General features: G+C 45.1%; 1 protein-coding gene and 1 long non-coding RNA gene across 6 annotated transcripts in view; one reads left to right on the forward strand and one right to left on the reverse strand.

Moving 5' to 3' along the window:
• Positions 1-3,594: 3,594 nt before the first annotated feature.
• LOC146810673 (uncharacterized) lies at positions 3,595-6,354 on the reverse strand. Its single transcript, XR_014966617.1, has 2 exons — positions 6,220-6,354; positions 3,595-4,268 (listed from the first exon to the last, which is right to left on the reverse strand). It is a non-coding gene; the product is annotated as an uncharacterized LOC146810673 (long non-coding RNA).
• TBC1D9B (TBC1 domain family member 9B) overlaps positions 3,784-20,094 on the forward strand; it is a 194,201-nt gene continuing 177,890 nt past the window's right edge. For 4 of the 5 annotated variants that reach the window (XM_085617747.1, XM_085617748.1, XM_085617749.1 and 1 more), the window contains exons 1-2: positions 3,784-6,739; positions 8,849-8,959. In XM_085617747.1, coding sequence (XP_085473873.1) covers positions 6,622-6,739; positions 8,849-8,959 — 229 coding nt within the window. In that variant the 5' untranslated portion in view covers positions 3,784-6,621. The remainder of the gene's footprint in view (positions 6,740-8,848; positions 8,960-20,094) is intronic. The other variant, XM_085617751.1, reaches the window with a different exon arrangement.

The raw sequence follows: 20,094 nt of genomic DNA on the forward strand, positions 1-20,094 counted from the left end.
GTTTGGAGTTTAATGTTTTTAGAGAAGTTGCCAGGGCAAGCCTTTATGTAAGCATCTACAATACAATGACATGAAGTTAAGGGGCTCGTGGGCTTTAAGGGCTGGAAGTTAATTGGAATAGAATACCTGGGTGACGTATGGAAAAGAGACTCCCCTAGATCCTTTGAATACCTGCAACGAGAAAAACAATTGCATGACTCCCAGAGTTTTCACTACCTTCGCCTTCTGCACGCCTTGCGTTCCCATGTGAGCTCTGATACTTCCATTCCAGAACACTCCCCCATGGAGGACAGGCTTCTGCTTGACCCCATCCTCGGTAGGTCAACATCCACTATTTACCGCAAACTAATAAACAATATGCCAGACCCCTTGGTGTCCCTGCGGGAGAGATGGGAAGGAGACATCGGTCACCTTGAAGATGACGATTGGCAGGACGCTTTACAAAGCCCTCGCGAAGTTGCCATTCGGATTAGGTTCCGCCTTGTACAGCTAAAAATCCTACACCGGGTATACTACCCGCGGACCCATCTTTTTGCGTGGGGCAGGAGCCTGTCTCCATTGTGTGTGCGGGGATGTCAGGGGGAGAGAACATTCTATCATATCCTCTGGGAATGCCTGAACATAGTACCCTTTTGGACGCGGGTAGCACGAACAATAGCGACGGTGGTGGGCTCCCCGGTTCCAGTGGAGCCCAAATGGCTTCTCCTCATGATCAAAGGTCCCACGGACTGGTCCAGGTACCACGAGATATGGCTAGCATTGGCAGCTGGTGTGGCGAAGCGTAATATTGCCAGTTGTTGGGGAGCGCAGGCGCCCCCACGGTGGGATCAATGGTGCAGGGACCTGGATTGGTGCCAGAGGGCAGAGGAAGTCATTTAAAAGTCCAGGGGCTGTGTGCGAAAATGGAAAAGAGTGTGAGGGCCGTGGCGGAGATATCGGGCGTCCAGGAATGGAGGGGAGGGGGGCCAAGTGTAATATGGTATTGTCCCATCATGCTGATTTGTGTATATCCCATGCAGGGGTGATACCCCTTCTACCTTGTGATTTTGGTGATATTTTGTACGAGACCATGAGCAAAGTTAATAAAAAGATTTTTTTTTTAAAAATACAATGACATTCACTGCAAAGAAATGTAATTATGGTTAATAGGAGGTGAATAGTGCCTGCATTAAACTCTGAAACGACTGAAAATCCAACAGTGTTTTTCTTTGTTCAATAATAATTAAGGTAGTAACCTAACTCCCACCTCCGCCAGCATATCCTAAGGGGTGCAAGCATGTAGCAATAAGACACTGAGTGAGTATGTACCACAGTCTATGACACTTTCAAGAATTCAGTAATAAAATTGGAGAAGAAGTAAATTGATAGTTTGGTATTTATTGTTATGCTTGATGTCAGTATTTAAGGATAACCTTGCAATTCCTCAAAAGGAATATAGCATACAATCCCAATTGTCCACCTGTTCCAACCTAGGTACTGAATAATAATAATATCTTGATTTGGAATCTGGGGAAAAATGAGGGTAGGCAAAAGACACCGGAGACACTGGTTCGAAATGGTGCCAAACCAGCCTACGGCCATCTCAGACCACCATTTAGATATCTTCAAGAGAGAAACAAATTAACTGTCAGGATCCCGGCGTAGCGGCGCCTACGCAGCCGGAACTACACTTCCCAGAAGCCCTTGGGCGAGGGCAGTACTTCAGACGCCGGCGCGAGGGCGTCGGCGTGCGTAATTCCGAATTCCCGTTTGTGTTTGGTCCCGTGCGGCTGGGTGAGAGGATTCCCCCCAGCGTACTTGGAGGCTTCGTTCGCAGCCGGGATATCTAGCCACGGAGAGGAGCAGAACCCGACGCTGGACTCCGCTAAATACCGGTAGGGAAGCAAGTAACTTAGAGACTTGACCCTGTTCCCCTTGAGCGGAAGGCAGCGGCGTAATTGTGGGAGCTGCGCCTTACCGTTTCCGGGGTTCGAGGCCAGCATTTGTGCACAGCTCGTGAAGGAACGAGCCGGAGAGGTAACGGGGCAAATAGCGGAACGCGGGGGAAGTCCTCCGCTTGTTGCCGTGCTTGATTGCTCCTAAACACTATTGTAGCCTAAGTATCATGGTGCTTCTAACCACGCTTAGGCGCCCTAGACTATCCTCCTCAGGGAAAATATTACTATTACTGTTTACGTGAGTGGCTGTGCAGGAACATCCTTCACCACGAGATTCCGGCTGGGATCTTACCACCGTTTCACTTTTTGCTTTGGATCCGTTCTTTATTCGTTGCACTAGGGAGTGGGGGAAGGACGCTCACGAGACTATGGGGATTGTTTCCTGGCTTCGCATTAGAAGGCCGTGAAGGCTAGTAGAACTAAGGATGGTGACCTTGCAGTACTCAAGCGTTTGAGGGGCTTGAGGAATTCGTAGCCATCAGTACAGGTACACGGCACCGTTAGTGAGAATTAATGAGAGTAGCCATTTGTTGATGCTCCTTGGTTATGCTGTGTCCCTTGTCATTTCAGAGCCTATCAAATCCCGCGCAGTTCCTTCCCTCTTTCCCTTCCCTCGCCTGATCCCTCGAACACCCCGTGCCTTCCGGTATATACCGGGGTGTTGGTGATATCAGGAGGTGGACCATTGCTCAACGCTTCTGGATCCCGCGAGGCTCGAACCTGACATTAACTGTATGACTTTAAAGAAACATTGAATATATCACACCAGTGGCGTTTATAGCTTATCTCTGGCTCGACAAGGACATATTGTGACTAGCTCCAGTCCTACTAGAAATCAGGCCGGGAGCCGAATGGCCAAGGAGAGGAACAGGAATTGCTGGAAAGAAGTGAGGCAGCATGCTGGTTGTGCAGGACAGTTGCAGAGGTTGACAGAGGAGCCTATACAAATGCCATGGAGGCGCTGCCAAGATGGAGAGTAGCAGCACGCTTCAGGATAAGCTATTCAAGGTTAAGGGAGCAAAAATAGTTTGAAGGTACAAAAGGGTGAAGGGAGAAGAAAGGATAGTGACCAAGCGTTTCAGAGGACAAGCAAGGTCAGTGAACACAGAAGAGTAAATATAAACAGTGAGGGATCATAACTGCTGAGTGATGAACTGACAGAAGCAAAGTAAGATGAAACAACTGGGAGATGTTGCCAGACATGACCCAGTGCCTGCTCTGGCCTTTTATAGTCACTGACCCAAAATCCCCAGAAGTACTGCCCCACAACCCAGATGTGAGTACTAGCCTAGCTTTCCTGTCCTTCATACTCACAAACCTTGAAATCTTCTGAAATAAAAAGGGTCTAAATCCTGCATGCTTGGGTAAAGGTACTGTGCTAGTGCTGCAGATCGGCGCATATAAATTTTCCCTGCTTCCATAGACAGAGTAAATCTACAGTCACACGCACATACACACATCATACGCTAGGGCCCATCACACTAAATTCACACTATTACTCTATCCACACTGAATATAGGAAAGGAAACCTAAACCAATCTGCATCTACAATGAGGTCAATGCGACCTTAATGATATTGCCCCGAGTCATGATTTTAAACATAGGAAATACATATGAAACTCAATAAATGACAAGGAATAAACACCCGACACTGAAATTCAAACAAATACTTGTTTATCTAAATTAATTCAAATGAAAAGTCAATCATTAGCAAAATCATTATTCTCATATTTACCTATTCTAGCTAAAAGGGTCAGGACAGGTCTCTCGGTAAAGTCTCTCGAGCTGCCGTCCTCAGCATAGGTTCAGGAAGAAGTCCAAGACGCGGTAATCAGCAAGGGACGCAGTGAACGCAATGAACTGCAAAGAACGCAATGAACTCGGACCCTCTCTAGTCTAGCATTTTATAGGAAAAATAACAAACAAAAAGTTACAAACAAATGTTGAATATCCGTTGAGCCGCTGAGCAGAGCGAGCAGGAAAGGATGTCACTCAGTTACATTTAGGAAACCTCCGCTCAGGAAAAATCACAAAAATAAAAAGACGGAAGAAGGAAACTCGAGTTTGCAAATGTTACTTTCACAAATGTTCTTCCTTGATATCTCAGCAGAGCCACCGCAGACTAGTCATTGTTCATTGTGGCTTTATCCTTATCCAAGGACAGCTGGAATCGTTCCCGGAGCTACTGTCCTCACGGAAAACTTTCTAACCAGGCAAAAGCTGTGGTCAGGTGACTCTCGACCATGTTCAGCAAGGCCTCTCGTCAAAATGCAATCACTCGAGTGCAGGCTGTAAATGGCAGCCATCTTGTTTTAGGCCAAAACGGACCATCTTAATTAAAAGAGATACAAGACAACGTTACCACAGCATAATGATTAAACAGTGTTATTCCCCACTAATACCCTTATGTGTATGTAATTATCTAGCCTTTTACAACACAATAAAGCATTAGTACACGTTATTTTTAAAAGCGTTTGTGCTTTAAACAAATAGCACTTTGCGACATCCATTTAATTAAAACCGCACATCATTATTAAGCAACATATATGCATTCCCACGTGTAGTTTCTCTCATTAGTAATGTTGGTTAGTCTGACTTTAACAAGACAAACTATGAATTAACGATTTTAAATTAGTAATTTTAGTCAAAACATATAAACAAAACTGGAGCTTAAAACTCAATAAATTTTCAACAGGAAACTCTGCTCCAGCACTAGCACGCTCCTTCCTGACACGTACATATTTTTACTTACTCTAAATGTTGATTAGAGGATCAGTAACTATGCTGATGATGCAGTATTCTATGTTACTCATTTTATAAAACCAGATGATTGTAGTTTGTGCATTGAGTGCTGGTGTTCCACATTCCTCCCATTTATAGGTGTTGGTCTATCCATTTATATAAATTAGGCATACCATTTTACTGGGTAAAACCCCAAGATCACAACATCAATGGCTTCACTGTCCTTTCTATTCTCACACTCCGAGCTGCAACATTAGCAGACTGTCCCAGACCAGTCCTGTGAACAATATCGGCCTTGGGTACCTGCAACTCCTCGATACATTAATGAATAGGGACTGTTGATTAATGCTCTGGCTCTCCATGTTCCTTTCCAAGGTCCCCTTCTCAGACTCTGTATCACTAATATAGTGTTACATCTATTGGCACAGTAACAAACCATGTGAACGTATCTACCAGGAAAAAGACAGCAAGCAGAAATGGAAAAGCAGTATTTTATGCAGAAAGAAATACAGGCAGACTAAGGTCAACTCTGACCGTATGATTCAATGGTGCACATTCTAATAGGGTGAGGATGATTTTATTCAATTTCTAAAGACTACATTTCATGTTAATAATATTAAGGCACACAGCATATGTGAATTTCTTGTCCTACAGTGAATTCACTTAAGTACTGAATTTAAGCGCAACACCCTACATTAATAACGTTAGAACATACAAAGTATGTAGTGCTAAGAGCAGTTCTATATTGCATATTTATGATGTGTAATTATAGATTCTAAATTATGCTACCCCACTGTTATATTTATTCTATTTTGTGTTGCATGCACTATTTGACTCCCAACAACCTCGGCTAAAGTGTTTTTCAGTAAGTATGAATACAGTCGTATAGTTAATTAATTTTAAAAAAAATGTTGAATATAATCATTTTTTACAAATAAATATGAAACATTCCTTTAGACACACATAATTTTTCCATTGAAAATAGTTTAACAGAAAATACTTCGTAGAATAGGGTTTTGGGCTGTATGTCTTCGGATTGGGTGTGATTCTGTTGGTCTGTTTATTTTCAATCATTGAGCTTAATTTGTTTTTTCGAAAGTACAGTAACCAGATGGATGTTAGCGCGCTTCACAGGTATAACCATACGTTATAATGATAATTTACTTGTTTTAATCACACACGGGTGCTTACTGCGAAGCTGGCCAACGTATCATATTTCTTTATGGGCGTAATTTGTAAAAAGCGGTTCGAAGGCGGATTATTAAGATCTCAGAGGGTGCGTCCCCATCAGTCCGGACTATACGTTAACAAAGTTATTTAGGCGCTGCTCTGTATGTGTTGTTACTTTAACATTTGTGTTCACGTTTCTTACAAACAAAAAGACAAAAGTAACCGTTAAATCACCAAGCGAAGCGCTCCTCACGTAGTATTCGGCGGTTTGGTTCCTAAATAGTTAAAAGGATAAATTGTAGAGTGCTCACACGAGCACACACACTTCATAAAAGCGCGTGTGCTTGGGGTGCAGCCCAGACACACTTGCCTGTTTTCTCTATTCACTGGCTGGGTGTCAGACCCGCCTCCCTGTCATATCCCCGGGCACCGCAGAGGGCGCTGTGTCCAGTTCTCTCCAGTCTTCAGTGTTTTTGTCTCGGCCCGGAGGCCGTGCATAGTCCCCGCCCTGGAGTGAGAAAGACAGCTGTGGCGCCCGCACACTGAGGCGGCTGAGGAGCTAAGTAAGCTTCTTGCTGCCGCTGGGGCCTGGACCTGCGAGTCCATACGGGGGTGCTGCCCTGCTTGGCGGGGGTCAATAGAGGCACCCGATACCCATCCCCCTTTCCCCCCACGCCAAATACCGCCTGCTTAATTATCCAGGACCTTCACCGTTCCACCCTAGTGGGACCCGAGGTGTCGCCGCACCGCGGGTTCCCTTGCAGCACCCAGGATGTTCCTGCCCCCGGAGGAGGTGCTGCTGGCGAACGCATTGTGGGTAACGGAGCGAGCGAACCCCTTCTTCATCCTGCAGCGGAGGAGGGGGCACGGGAGGGGCCAAGGGCTGACAGGTAATGGCGAGGGAGGGGCATGGGATGAGGCAGTGGCATGCATGTAACCGGGGTGCCAGGCGCTAACGATATAGGAGGAGGGTGATGGGATGGCAAGAGACTGGCATGATACCGGATAAGGAGGAGCAGCCCTCGGTAATGGAGTGATTGGACATATCATGGAGAGTTTCAGAGGCTGGCTGGTAGTATAAAGTGCAGGAGCAAAAAACAGGATTATTAAAGGGAGCTCCTATTACAAAAGTAATAGAAACGGAGTGGAAGAAAACGTTTAAGTGGGACAGGGCCCCTTTCAGCGTGCCTACCGACATCTTTATGCAGTGACTTTGTCGCTGTTTTCTCAGAGTTAACGCAGTCACTGATTTCATAGGTTTAGGCTTCTGTTTAACAGAACTATTTCACAATGTACCCATGCGCTCTCGCCTCGGGAGACAAAGCTTCTAGGCTTACAGCTTTACAAACAAACCAAAGTATCAGGTGGCACAGATAGTAATTTACAGGCACTGCCCAATAACACAGTGGCTTGAGGTAACACGTTGGCGTTGCTGGATTGACTGTTTGTGGTACCCCCTCTGTTAGTTTTGGGTGTAAAGATGTCAGACCCGGACACAATTGCTTACATTTTATGTTGGCGGGTCCCTCATTGTCCCATATGTGAGATTACCAAGGAGGACTGTGAGCGGGTAAAATATGTTTTCATTCATTCAGTGGTTATTGAAGTGTCATCTATCTGGTCAACTTTTAGCTGTATATGAAAGAAGAATATGTTCGGGCAATAGTGTTATGGAATGCGCACGCTCAATTGTTTGGGAATATGAAAAGGAGTTAGATTTATATTACGCAGCTGAGAATGGAATACATTTATTTTTCAGTCTTGCAAAACATTTACAATATCGCCATGTATCCATAACAGGATAGACATTCACAAGTTCTAGCACCACCTCGTCTGTACAATTACGTAGAATACACGAGTTCTATTCTAAAAACTAGAGTTTTACATGCCTGTTATGTTGTTTGGAATGTTGTATTTTATTTAAATGTCCAACTTTTAATATAATAAAAGTCTTCTTAGTTCTGGACAGGGTACTCCCTTTAAATATTTTTCAACCATGAAAGAAATCTTGTGTTTATGCAAAAACCTTTAATAGATATATACAGAGTAGGGCTTGAAAAAGCTATCTCACCCACCTGTGCCTTTACATAACTTCTGTGGGCAAACACACATTCTCTATTTCTTCGTCGTTCGATTTTTGTGTCAGTCATATTTCTTAAATAATTTAATATATTGTCCGTTAATCTCTTAACAATAAATTATTTAATCTAATTTCGCACTGACACATAGCTGCCATAGAAGGAGAGTTGCCACTCCAAAGCCTGGTCATATATTTAATTCCCAAAACCTCAGTTTCAGTCCCCAAGGCTTGCAATCCTGCTTCAGTTCTTATTTTTCCCCTCCAGCAGAGTTGTAAACTAAACACTTTTCTTAATAGTTTGGCTTCAAGAGTTTCACAATCGAGAGATTTTTTTTTTTTTAATACAAGGCATTCCCTGCCGTACATAACAATTGAACATATATGTTTTAGTTATACGCTTGCGACACTGGCAGTAGAGAGGCCTCCATTTTTTGCATTTAATTTCATTCAGTCACTTAGAACCCCCAAAGCACTTGCTTGTAGGAAATTATGATATCCATGTAGTTGAATTTGATGACTATATATGACGATGATATACTGGTATGAAGTGAGAACGATTACCTACACACATTCTTGCAGAATGTAAGGACAACAGCTGTTATATGTGTATGGATAGTTGGTGAATATTTAGATTGTACATCTTATTTTGGAATTATTTTATGATTGTGTGGTTATTAGCAGGACAATTGGATATTGGAAGGGTAGCGTTTATGGATGATATTATGGTTGCTATAGGATATTGATGTTTTGGTATTGTGCAGGCGTCGCTTATGGAGCAAATAAACATGAGTTTTTGCTGTTTATGCGGCAATGTGAGGATGTCGACTTGAAGGAAATTATTTGTAAGTCTGCATTTTGTGGCTAGTGACACTTCAGTTTCTGCAGTTCTAACGGCCAATGAAATCTTTTTGATTCTCAGGTCTTCTGGTTGGAACCTTGGATGTGGTGTTGGATTCCAGTTCCCGCGTCGCTCCTTACCGGATCCTGCACCAGACACAGGAGTCACAAATCTATTGGACTGTGGCATGTGGTAGGTCTCATGAGTTATGAGGACCATTTGGTTAATCATTGGCCCTTACCAATCTGTGCACCTCTTTCGGCTGATGTGGTTCTCTTGTGCCTTTCATTGCAGTTCTGAGGCATTCAACTTGTAATGGAAGCACATGTGGAAAATTGTAATTTCTTATTGGTATGCTGGTGCATAACAGGCTTTAGGTTTCCTGGAGTCAATATTTTGGAGCACGGAGCACCAACATGAACTCCTGTACATGTGCCTTTAATTTGACATTATGTCATTTAAAGCAAAGTTCAGGACTCTTAGGGCCATATGTAGATAGCTAAATACCGGTCGGTAACGTCCGAAAATCGGTAATTTTCCCGTTACCGACCGGTATTTAGCCCTTTCTAATGTAGGAGGCAGGTTTTAAGGATTCGGTAATTTACCGAATCGGTATTTTAAGAAATCGGTAAAATACCGAATCCTTAAATCCTATGTAGGGAGCACTCAAGTGAGTGCATTTTTGGTTTAAGGATTCGTTATTTACCACCAACTACAAGTTGATGGTAAATACCGAATACCTCTTCAAAAGCAAATTTGTGCTTTTTTAAAAGTGCCATGTGGCAGACATACATGCCCTTAGGGCATGTATGTGCGCCACATGTGCACACATGCACGATTCAGGGGTGCAACAGGGTGTCAATGTGACACCCTGCCACCCTTGAATATGCTCTCCCTATTACCGATTCGGTATTTACAGAATCGGTAATAGTGAATGGCTTCCCATTCATTCCTATGGGCCTCCAGGCCCATAGGAATGAATGGGAAGGTATGCCTTATTACCGATTCGGTAAATACCGAATCGGTAATAACGAATATTACAGAATCGGTAACATTTACCTTTTTTTTTTTTTTTTTTTTTTTTTTTTTTTTTAACCTACATTCTATTTACCGATTCTTAAATACCGAATCAGTAAAATTCGGTATTTAGGAATCGGTAAATAGAAATTACCTACATATGGCCCTTAATCCTTCCCCAGTTTTATTTCTTGATGAAATCTATATTTCTGAGCTACTATATGACTGGATACGTTGGTTAGCCCTGTTACATGTGCAGTTAGGATGGCTAGCTCATCTGTTTCACTGTCATTTAAGGAAGGATGTGACTGTCTCTAGGTCACTGCACCGTTTTTGTTCATGGGTCCAATAAATCTGTGACTTTATGGTTGTTTACGTACAGCTGCTTCTTTAGTAGTCTGAACTCACTTTAATTTAAATTTGTGAGAAAATGTTAATTACACATTGTTTGTAGAACAGGGGTTTGGTTATTAACTGGAGTTAACATTTTTAAAACAATAGTTCACGGGGAAGATATCCGTACCTAGTGTGATTTCCTGTTGTGCATGTCCATTGATTTCCTGTTGTGCACGTCCATTGATTTCCTGGAGCTTGGGTCAAACTATTCCCTTGGAAGCAGCAAATGTAGCCTAGATTGAGAAGGTGCCAAAAGTCCATATGACTTCTCACTTTGGTTTTCCATTTTGATGGTTTGCTGCAGAAACAGGCTCAGACTGCCTAGATATGCCAAAACACGCATAGCCACATTTTGGGAAAAATAAATTCACACAATCTGAGATGTGAGTAACCTTCCTCTCCCTCACCCATGATAAACTGATTTGCACCCCTGCCCTAGGTAACATGATTACATGGGAAACTGGTATCCTACTTTTCATCTGGCTCCATTTCACACAGCGCTCAGTCCTCGACCAAAAATTAACCACAAGACCTAGGGCGTGACTCTGCAGTCAGGAGTGGCACCAAAACCTTACTAACTGGCAGAGGTGAGCGGGAGACTACGACAGATGGCCAAATCACAGCAGGGACTCATCGGGCAGTGACCCATGGTTGCTGGAGTTCCAGGACATCAGCAGACCAGCTGTGATCTTGCTAAACTTTTGCCACCCTACAGTGCTCCAGAACAATGGTGTATCAAAGGGGCTGGGTTATCGCCGCCGGGGAGGTGCGCAGCCAAAACAGGCCACGACCGTCACTAGACACAAATGGGACACTATGATTAAAGAGCTCCTCCAAGTCACCAACAGCAAACGTGAGGGAGAGGGGTCGAAGATTGTATTGTAATTGCATTTATATAGCGCTTACTACCCCAGACTAGGCATTGAAGCGCTTTTTCAGCAAGTAGCATGCTACTCCAGAACCCATAAAGGATTAGTGTTGAATTAGTATAGTGAAATATGAAAGTAATTTACGTGGTGGATAGGTTAGTCAATTATTTGGTTTCAGAAGGATAGAAGAGGTAAAAAAGGTTTGTATTTATATTGCGCTTGTTACCCCTGAAATGGTGTTGAAGCTCTTTTTTTTGGGGGGGGGGGGGGGGGGGGGCGATTAGCACGCTACTCCTGGAAACCCTAAAGGATTAGTGGTGAATTAGTATATTGAAATATGAAAGTAATTTGAGTGGTAGATATTAGTCAGTTATTTGGAGTGAGAAGGATTGCAGAGGGATAGAAGAGGGAAAGAGGTTTGCATTTATCTAGTGCTTGATACCCCTGATGGGGTGTTGAAGCGCTTTTATGCCGGGTAGCACGCTACTCCCGAACCCATAAAGGATTAGTGTTGAAAATTAGTAATGTGAAATATGAAAGTAATTTGAGTGGTGAATATGTTATTCAGTTATTTGGATAGAGAAGGGTAGTGGCGGGATAGAAGAGGGAAAAGATGGAAAGCAGAAACCACTTTGGGATTGGTGCGAATAACTACTCTATCTTTATGGAGCTGAAAGAAGGGTTCTTCTAAACGTTAATGTCTGTAGCTCGCCAACTCTCCTTAATGAAGTGATTGCAATGAGGAATGCAACCTTCCAAGAGAGAAACTGTAAAGGACACTTGTTTATCTGTACAAAGGGTGGACCAATAAGTCTTCTAAGTACAACATTCGGATTCCACACTAGTGCCGGTAGAATTCTTGGTGATATAACTCTTTTTAAGCCTTCCATAAATGCTTTGATGACAGGAACTTTGAACAAAGACAAATGTCTGTTTTGCAAATGCGCAGCTACGAGGTGCAACCTAATAGATGTGTAAGCTAGCCCACATTGCTGTACGTTTAAAAGGTAACAGACCATGTTCTGAACAGAAGCATCTAGAGGTAGGAATTTGTTATTGCAGTAAACAACGAATCGTTTCCATTTTGATACATTTTGTGGGTTCCACCACTGCAGAGACAGATGGGTGCAGCTGTCTACCAACACTAGATCTGTTAATTGACCCTTTGACTGCTTCCACTGACGTGCTAAGCATTCTTGTAATGGACGCATGTGTAGTCTTGCATGAGGTACTATTGCAATGCATGAAGCCATCATTCCCAGTAGGCACATGAAAGTCCTGGCTGGCAAGGTCTGGAACTGCAGCAACAGAGTTTGGCTATTGGAAATTCTGGCTGCAGTGGGAGAGGCTAGAGCCGTAGGCCAACTGCAACCCTCAGAAAAGCAGGACTTCACCAATAATCCCCCAGCGAAGATCACCAAGTCCTTAATGACTCAAATGTTTACAGACTTAAAATTGGCTCAGTGCAGAAAGATCTAAAACGGAGCCCATCTAAAGTCTGTAGAGACCTGGATGACTTGGGCCAAAGAGTTAACTTCCTATAGTCCGCCCAGGTCGAACGCTGCTTGGACCGCAATGTCTACCAAGCGTGATTGATAGACCTGCGAGACCAAGTGATACAGATGCAAGAAAATAAGCAAGACTTGAAGAACAGGTTCAGGCCCTCTAACCTACACATAAGTCCCATCCGGGAGAGAGGGGAAAGACATTAGACAGTGCATCTAGGGTCTAGCGGAAACACTACTAGATGCCCATGGACCGGAGCCGCTCACTATTGATTGAACACATAGAGCAGGCCTGCCGTCTCAAAATGCATGCTCTGGCCTTGACATCCTGCTCTGCTTCCACCACTATGTGGACGAGGAGAGAGGGAGGCCCGATTAGCTACAATGGGGATTCTCTCCATATTTTTCAAGAAGTTTCTACGAACATGTTGGCTAAATGCAGGGCCGTTCACCCTGATGCCACCTTTTTTAAGGGCCACAAAGGACGATACCGGTGGTGGCACCCCTTCCGTGTCCACTTTGGTTGGAGGGACAAGAAATGGGCAGCAAAATCACTTGTGGAAGCTTGTCAAATCCTGTAACTTTCACAGCTGAATGATCACCAAACAACTCGGATGAACTCTTGAGACCCCATAACATTATCTGGAAGCTACTCTCCCACAAAGCACGACTGGCATCTCCAACCAGGGAGGACCACCTGATTGGACACAAAGCAGCGCTCGAGCAGGTACACCAGGTGAGTGGCTGATCCCTTCCACAAGCCAGTCTGAAACGCACTCTGAGAAACCCTAGCATCGACTCCTCAGGTGACCGCATAGCCACCAGAATTGGGAGATGTGGACGCGCTGGGGGGGTGACCATTCTCCTTAGCTTAGAGACACAGACTCTCATCAAGGGTGAGAGGCAACATTACTGAAAGGACAGAGGCCCAGATTGGCCTAAGCAGTAGGAGCCGAGTCACCCCATCTGGGGTTGGGAGGCGGACATGCTTAAAACTTTTCGGCCCACAAGTTTATTAGTTATCCAGTTTGCTAGGTTCAGTAGTTATGTTTGTCAGGAGGGGTTTGGGGGGGCACGATGGGTCAGGGAAGAGGAGGAGGACAAAGTTGCATACATGCTTAGACACTAGCAGCTAGGACTAAGGAAGCACAAACAGGTGAGCAAACCCTAAATTGCCATGTAGATACACACGTTTTGGGTAACAACATATAAAGTGAGGGGCCTTAACTCCCTCAAATGGCGCTCCATACTGAAAGCACGGATTAGTCTTCAAACTGACATAGCACTACTCCAAGAGACCCACCTCCTGTGACAAGACTGGTCGCGACTGAGGCCCAAGCACTTCTCCCTACAGTACTTTACTTCTATAGAGCGTAAGACGGGAGGAATGGGGATACTGGTACATTCACAATATCTGTTAAGGCTAGATAGATGGTCTGGAGAGACAAGATGGGATGCTGGATTGACCTGACTGGCTCGCTCCAGGGGACACCTCTGATAGTAGCCACGGTCTATTGCCCCCAAATCAAGGCCAAGAACACTTTCTCAGTGCACATTACATACCCTGACCCCAGGGGGGGGCGGTCTCAGTCTGGTTTGGGACAGCACAGTGGACTCACACGGCACAGGTCGCTGTGGGATGGTCCAGTTCTCACCCTCGGGTAGAACCCCGGAGGAGGAGGTGGGCCTTATAGACTCATGAAGTCATAGACACCCACTGGGATGGGGCCACTCCTACTTCTCTGGCGCTCATAAAACATACGTATGATTAGACTATATTGTGGTGGACAATTGGATCGTGCCCAACTTGACTGAGGTAGAGCAGGTCCAGCTGACGTCATATCACAACCTAGTCTCCGGCTCCTTCCAGTTAATCAGATGAGTGTGCCGACGTCTGGGTCATCTTGGAGATTCCGAGAGGATCTTCTGAATGACTCTGTAACGGTCCACAATATCCACAAAAGCATCAGCGATTTCATAGAGCTTAACGTTACTGACGACACAACGGTGGCAACCCAGTGGGACGTTCTCAAAGCCGTGATCCACGGCTGTGTAATTATGGAGGTAGTTCCACTTAAGAAATTGAGGGAGGAACTGCAACAGAAATTTCTCTCTGATTTGAAAGCCCTAGAGGGTAAACATAAACCTACACGCGCTAAAAAAATCTGGAGGGAAATCCTAGCTCTATGTCCATTCAGAGCACTTGAGATGGACAAGGCCACCTATCTCTTTTGTAAAGTTAGACAATAAGTTCTACACTTGGGTGAGAAGTTAGGCAAGTTATTGGCACACCTCTTCAGGGCTAAGCAAACACGACACACCATAACCGAAATTAAGGGACCGGAAGAGCGATTCCACACACTTAACAGGGACAAGGCGGAATGTTTTAGGGCCTTTTACATGACTCTGTACAAGCGCCAACTGTCCAACCTCAATAGGGAAAGTCCTCCCCGGTTAACAGGTGGGGTCAAAGATAAGCTAGACAAACCTTTAGTTATAGAATAGATCTTAAGGGTGATCAGCCAACTCAAGAGATGCACATCCTCTGGCCCTGACAACTTCCCAGTGTCTTTCTATAAATGTTTTGCTCCTACCCTGGTACCCCTCCTGCATACAGTCTACCAGGAGATGATCCGAGAAGGACGAGCCACACCCTCCATGGTGGTAGCTACGATTTCGCTTATACTTAGTCCCGGGATGGATCCCAGCCTCTGCAACTCCTACCACCCCATGTCCTCTAAATGTTGATGTTGATAATATTTTGACCAAAATCACCTCCATATGCCTTCAGGGGTGATGGAGGATATCATCCACCTGGATTAAGCAGGCTTCATCCTGGGACTACAAGTCAGCGACAACACCAAGAAAGCCCTGCATCTGATTGATAAAGGCAGGACAAGGGCCAAACAATCGGTCCTGGTATCACTTGATGCTGAGAAAGCATTCAACTGGGTGGACTGGGACATTATGCCTGACATCAGCCGGAAATGCTGTGGCAAATCATTTAGCAACTGGGTGCTAGCAGGCTATATGATCCCCAAAACCCGTATGTGATAAAGCGACTTGCTCGGGTTGGCTACAAATTACAAGGGGAACGAGGCAGGGATGCCCACTCTCCCTGCTCTTATATGTGTGATGCTAGAGGCACTGGCCCAGAGGATCAGGGATAACCTTCAACTACAGGGCACCGCTTTGGGATGCAGAACATTAAGCTAACTATGTTCGCAGATGCCATCTTGGTGTTCCTAACGTACCGACGCTCATCCCTTCTTCTGCTCCTGACAGAGTTCGCGGCTTATAAGGTGACATTGAGGTTCAAAATTAACCTCACAAAATCAGTGATTCTTAATATCGCAGCCCTGGACTGCCTAGATGAAGCAGCTTACCCCGATCTGGTGGACCACCCCACATATTGAATGCTTAGTGGTGGATCTAGCCTCCACACTGCAAAGAACTAAAGACCTACATTTCCAGAGGTAAAGAAAATTGGAGAAAATGGACCTCAACAGTTGGAAATATAACCGCTCTTACCCCTGGGTTGAATAGCTGCATTTAAAATGTAAATTCTATACCTCTTTCAAACACTAGTCATTTTGGTCCCCAAAGACTATGTTGTAGACATCCAGATGGCATGCCAGGCCTTTCTCTGGTGGGGAAAGGCAGCAAGGATATCACGTGGCCAGAGCTTTCTTTGACCCTGAGAAAGGGGACTGGGAGCCCCAAACCTTGCATGCTACAGTGCCACCCCCCACCTCTGTTCTACCACTGGACAAGATGGGAGGCTGACAAGGGGTGGGGCATTGACCAGGAGAGATTGGGATTCAGGATAAGGCCATCCAATGGCTGTCTTCCTTTTTAAGTGAAAGAACCTTCCAATGCATGGAATCATACTTCTTCTCGGACACGTTCAATGCCGTATACGGAGTCCCTCAGGGATCTGCACTCAGTCAATGTTTATGAGACCTCTGGCACAATTTGTTGTGGAGTTTGGACTGTCAATTGTGTTTTATGCAGATGACACACAAATTGGTAATTTCAGTGTCTGATGCTACCAACTCAAATCACATACAGCTAGTCCCATGCATGGAACAAATCGCTGAATTAATGGCCAACTGCAGTTTAAAACTCGAATGGGGAGAAAACTGAGCTAATGTTCCTGGGTGACTGCACAGACCCTTGGAAAAGGATCAGCTGGCCGTCAACTGGGGTGCACCCCCTGAACCCCCATCAAGAACTAAGGGATGTGGCTTGACCAGAATCTTTCTATGGATACCCAAGCTAAAAAACTCTAAGACACTTGCTTCGTTATTCTCTGCTTGATTCGTAAGATCCTAGACCTTCTCCCAGATCAGATGCTGAGAACGGTGATTCAGGCACTAGTTGTCTCAAGATTGGATTACAGTAGCTCATTGTACCTAGGCGCCCCCGAATATGTAGTGAATAGGCTGCAGGTTGTTCAAAATGCGGCAGCCAGGATGATACAAAAAATTCCCAAGCATGAGTCAGTGAAAGCCTCATTGAGCAAACTGCACTGGCTATCCAATCCAGGGTCAAGTTCAAGGCACTCTGCCTAGCCCACAAAGCTATGCATGACAGGGGTTCTGACCTGTTACGGTCTCTCGTCTCTCCTCATGTACCCAACAGGTACCCCAGGTCCTCGTCTGATTCCCTAATGAGCACAACAAGAATAAAAAGAGCCTGATGGGGAGGGAGATCCTTCACTCATCTGGTCCCAACACTTTGGAACTCAATGACCATTGAATTGAGACTTCTGAAGGAACTACGTAGCTTCAGGAAGAAACTCAAAACGTGGCTCTTTCTATGATTGTCACTCCACACATACCTGTCCCTTTCTCTGCAGCGCTGGGAAGCCCTTGGGCAGCTACGCTCTCTACAAATCACATAAACATGCATGGTGTAACACGCAAAGCTGGTAGGGCATTTGTAGTGAGTATTGTGGAGACGTAAGGTGCAGAATTGCCGGTAACAAAGGCGACGTTAGAGGTCTGAGATAGATGGGCAGTGTAATGGGGGCTTACGACCTTTCTCTCACCTTTTACCCCCTTATGGGCAACACAGGCTTTACACTGGGGCACAACAGAGAGACCCATAGTCTCTAGCAGTAGGGGATATGTAAAAAATTGCTGGACATGTCTGATGAGTCACAGATCAAACCTTTTGACAAGCTGAAGCAATAATGTGGCCTCCCGGAGAGAGACTGATCCCAATGTTGGCAGCTTTGCCACTGGTTCCTTCACCTGGTGGTTAAATGGGGAGCAAGAGAAATGCCTGATCGCAGCTCCCAGTGACTCACATGCTGTGTCTAGAATCTATTGAATGCTGAACTCATCTAGACGCAGGGAAGCTTCCCTTACAGAAGGCATGTGAGAGAGAACTACAGATCACCCATTACGCGGACTAGGGTTAGGATATGCTTCAGAGGGCGAACACAAGGGCCACACACACAGTGTTATACACCACATCGCTTGACTCAAATGAACAGTGAGTGCTGTGTGGACTGTGTGAGGGGATGTGGAGAGGAGGGATCACTAACGCACATTATATGGTCTTGACCAAAGATCTAGGGGTTCTGGGATGGGATCCTACTAGCGATACAATTGATAACTGGTCAGAACTCGCCCGCTGCTCAGAAGTTATGCCACTACACCGCTAAAATGAAGACCATTACCCCTTGGGTGGCAGGAAAGGACGGCTTCTAACACTACTGCTATTGGCAGCTAAGCAAACTATACTAGCATTATGGGGCCAGGGGGTGGTGCCTTCCAAGATGAAATAGATTGAATGATTGTGGTGGCTGTTGGAGGATGAAAAAGTTGGCTAAGGGGGCGAGAGGGAAGATGAAGACTTCCGGAAACAGTGGGGACCGATGCTGCAATTCTTCTAAACAGAATTCACAGAACTTGCATGCCCAAAGAGACGGTGAGCCGTACGAATCCTAGAAAACTGGAAAATAAAGGATTATTATGGATCAATTCGAGAGCCAGGATGACGATCCACATCATCTGATATGGGGGCAGACGGTATGTGCTATGCCATGCCCTTTAGAAATGTTACGGGAGTGATGGATCGACAGCAGGTGAGGGGCAGGGAGGAAGTTACGAGGGGTTTTCTTGGGGCAGTTGGGAAGGATTGGTGTTTTTTAGGGACAGTTGTGAGCCCTTATTTTGTAATCCTACTGAAAAAACCTATTCAAACGTAAAAAGGGATCCCCCTAAACTTTTTCCTGGACTTTAGACAGTGAATCCACATCCCCTTTGTGATAATCTTTTATTAAAAAAATCGGGACCCTATTTTACTCTTCAGTTCCAAGCTAATTCACTGACGAAGGGCGTGGATAGACTGCAGAGTATTTGTAGAGCTGCTGTGATCCAGCGCTGGTATCGAGGATCGCCAGGTCCCCGAGGGAACACCCCCTCAAGTCTGCGCTTTGTATTGGAGAGCTATGGGTCTGCCAGAGACGCTTGTCCGCCTGCCTTCTGAGAGGGGAGAAGGAGCAACTTGTCCCGCAGGAGTTGTCTGCCTGCGGAGTCGAAGCCAGTGGCTGTGTCCAGAGAGAGGAACAACATAGAAGAATTGTACTGCGCAGGGAGTGTACCTGAATTGGTGCTTAATTTGTACAAAATTAAGTTCCAGGGCCCTTCTCGGAAGGCCACAGCAGCCTGCACCACCAATACACTGCCAGGGCTGCCAATGACAGTACCAACAAAACACCCAGCCATTGCACTTCTACAACTGTGAGAATTCGGACTATTACAGGCCACACAAAGCTATAATGTCATATGAGTCTGGTATTAATCATTTTCAATACATATTGATTTAATAAACATGATTATTGTGCCCATCTCGAAATTAAAAAGAGTGCCTCTATGTGTTGGACTGTCTCTAGAGTCAGTGCTGACAATTAAGTGCCGGGGCTGAGCACTGGAAACCACTGGCACAAATTAAGCTCTGGCCTGAATTTGACCTGCGTATACCCAAAGATGTCCCTGCATTCCCAAGATAAGCTAATGTAAACCTACAGCTCGCCAGTATGCCCTGCCTCTTGTGACTGCAGAGACTAAAACCTGTGGATATATGCTGCCTTTGCTACATTTTGAGGACCAAGACCCTGCATCACGGACCTTAGATGGGAATCTCTCCAGCCACAATTGCTGGACCTGCCCAATTAAGAGTGCCTAAGTAGTTGGGCTGATCAAATGAGCCCATACGACTGCCATTGCTTGCGTTGAAGACTCCTCTTCACTTGGAGATCAGCTGGCGATAAAGCCTGAACTGAACATTCATTGAGAGCTTGACTAATAGAGCTTGGTTGGACTTTGTTGAAGTTAGTGCAGCCCGCTTAAGAGAACTGCCTAGTCAAAGCATACCTACCGATCTGTGGGTCATAGAACTCAGAAAAACTTCTACAATTCACCATAGTAGGCCTGCACCAGTGCTTAACTCTAAAGCTTCTGTTTGTATGTAAAGTACCATTCAGCATCCCTGTGATCCCTTCTCAGCAGTACTGCGCATACCTTAT

This window comes from Triturus cristatus, chromosome 7 (assembly GCF_964204655.1).
Source record: "Triturus cristatus chromosome 7, aTriCri1.1, whole genome shotgun sequence".
NCBI lineage: Eukaryota > Metazoa > Chordata > Amphibia > Caudata > Salamandridae > Triturus > Triturus cristatus.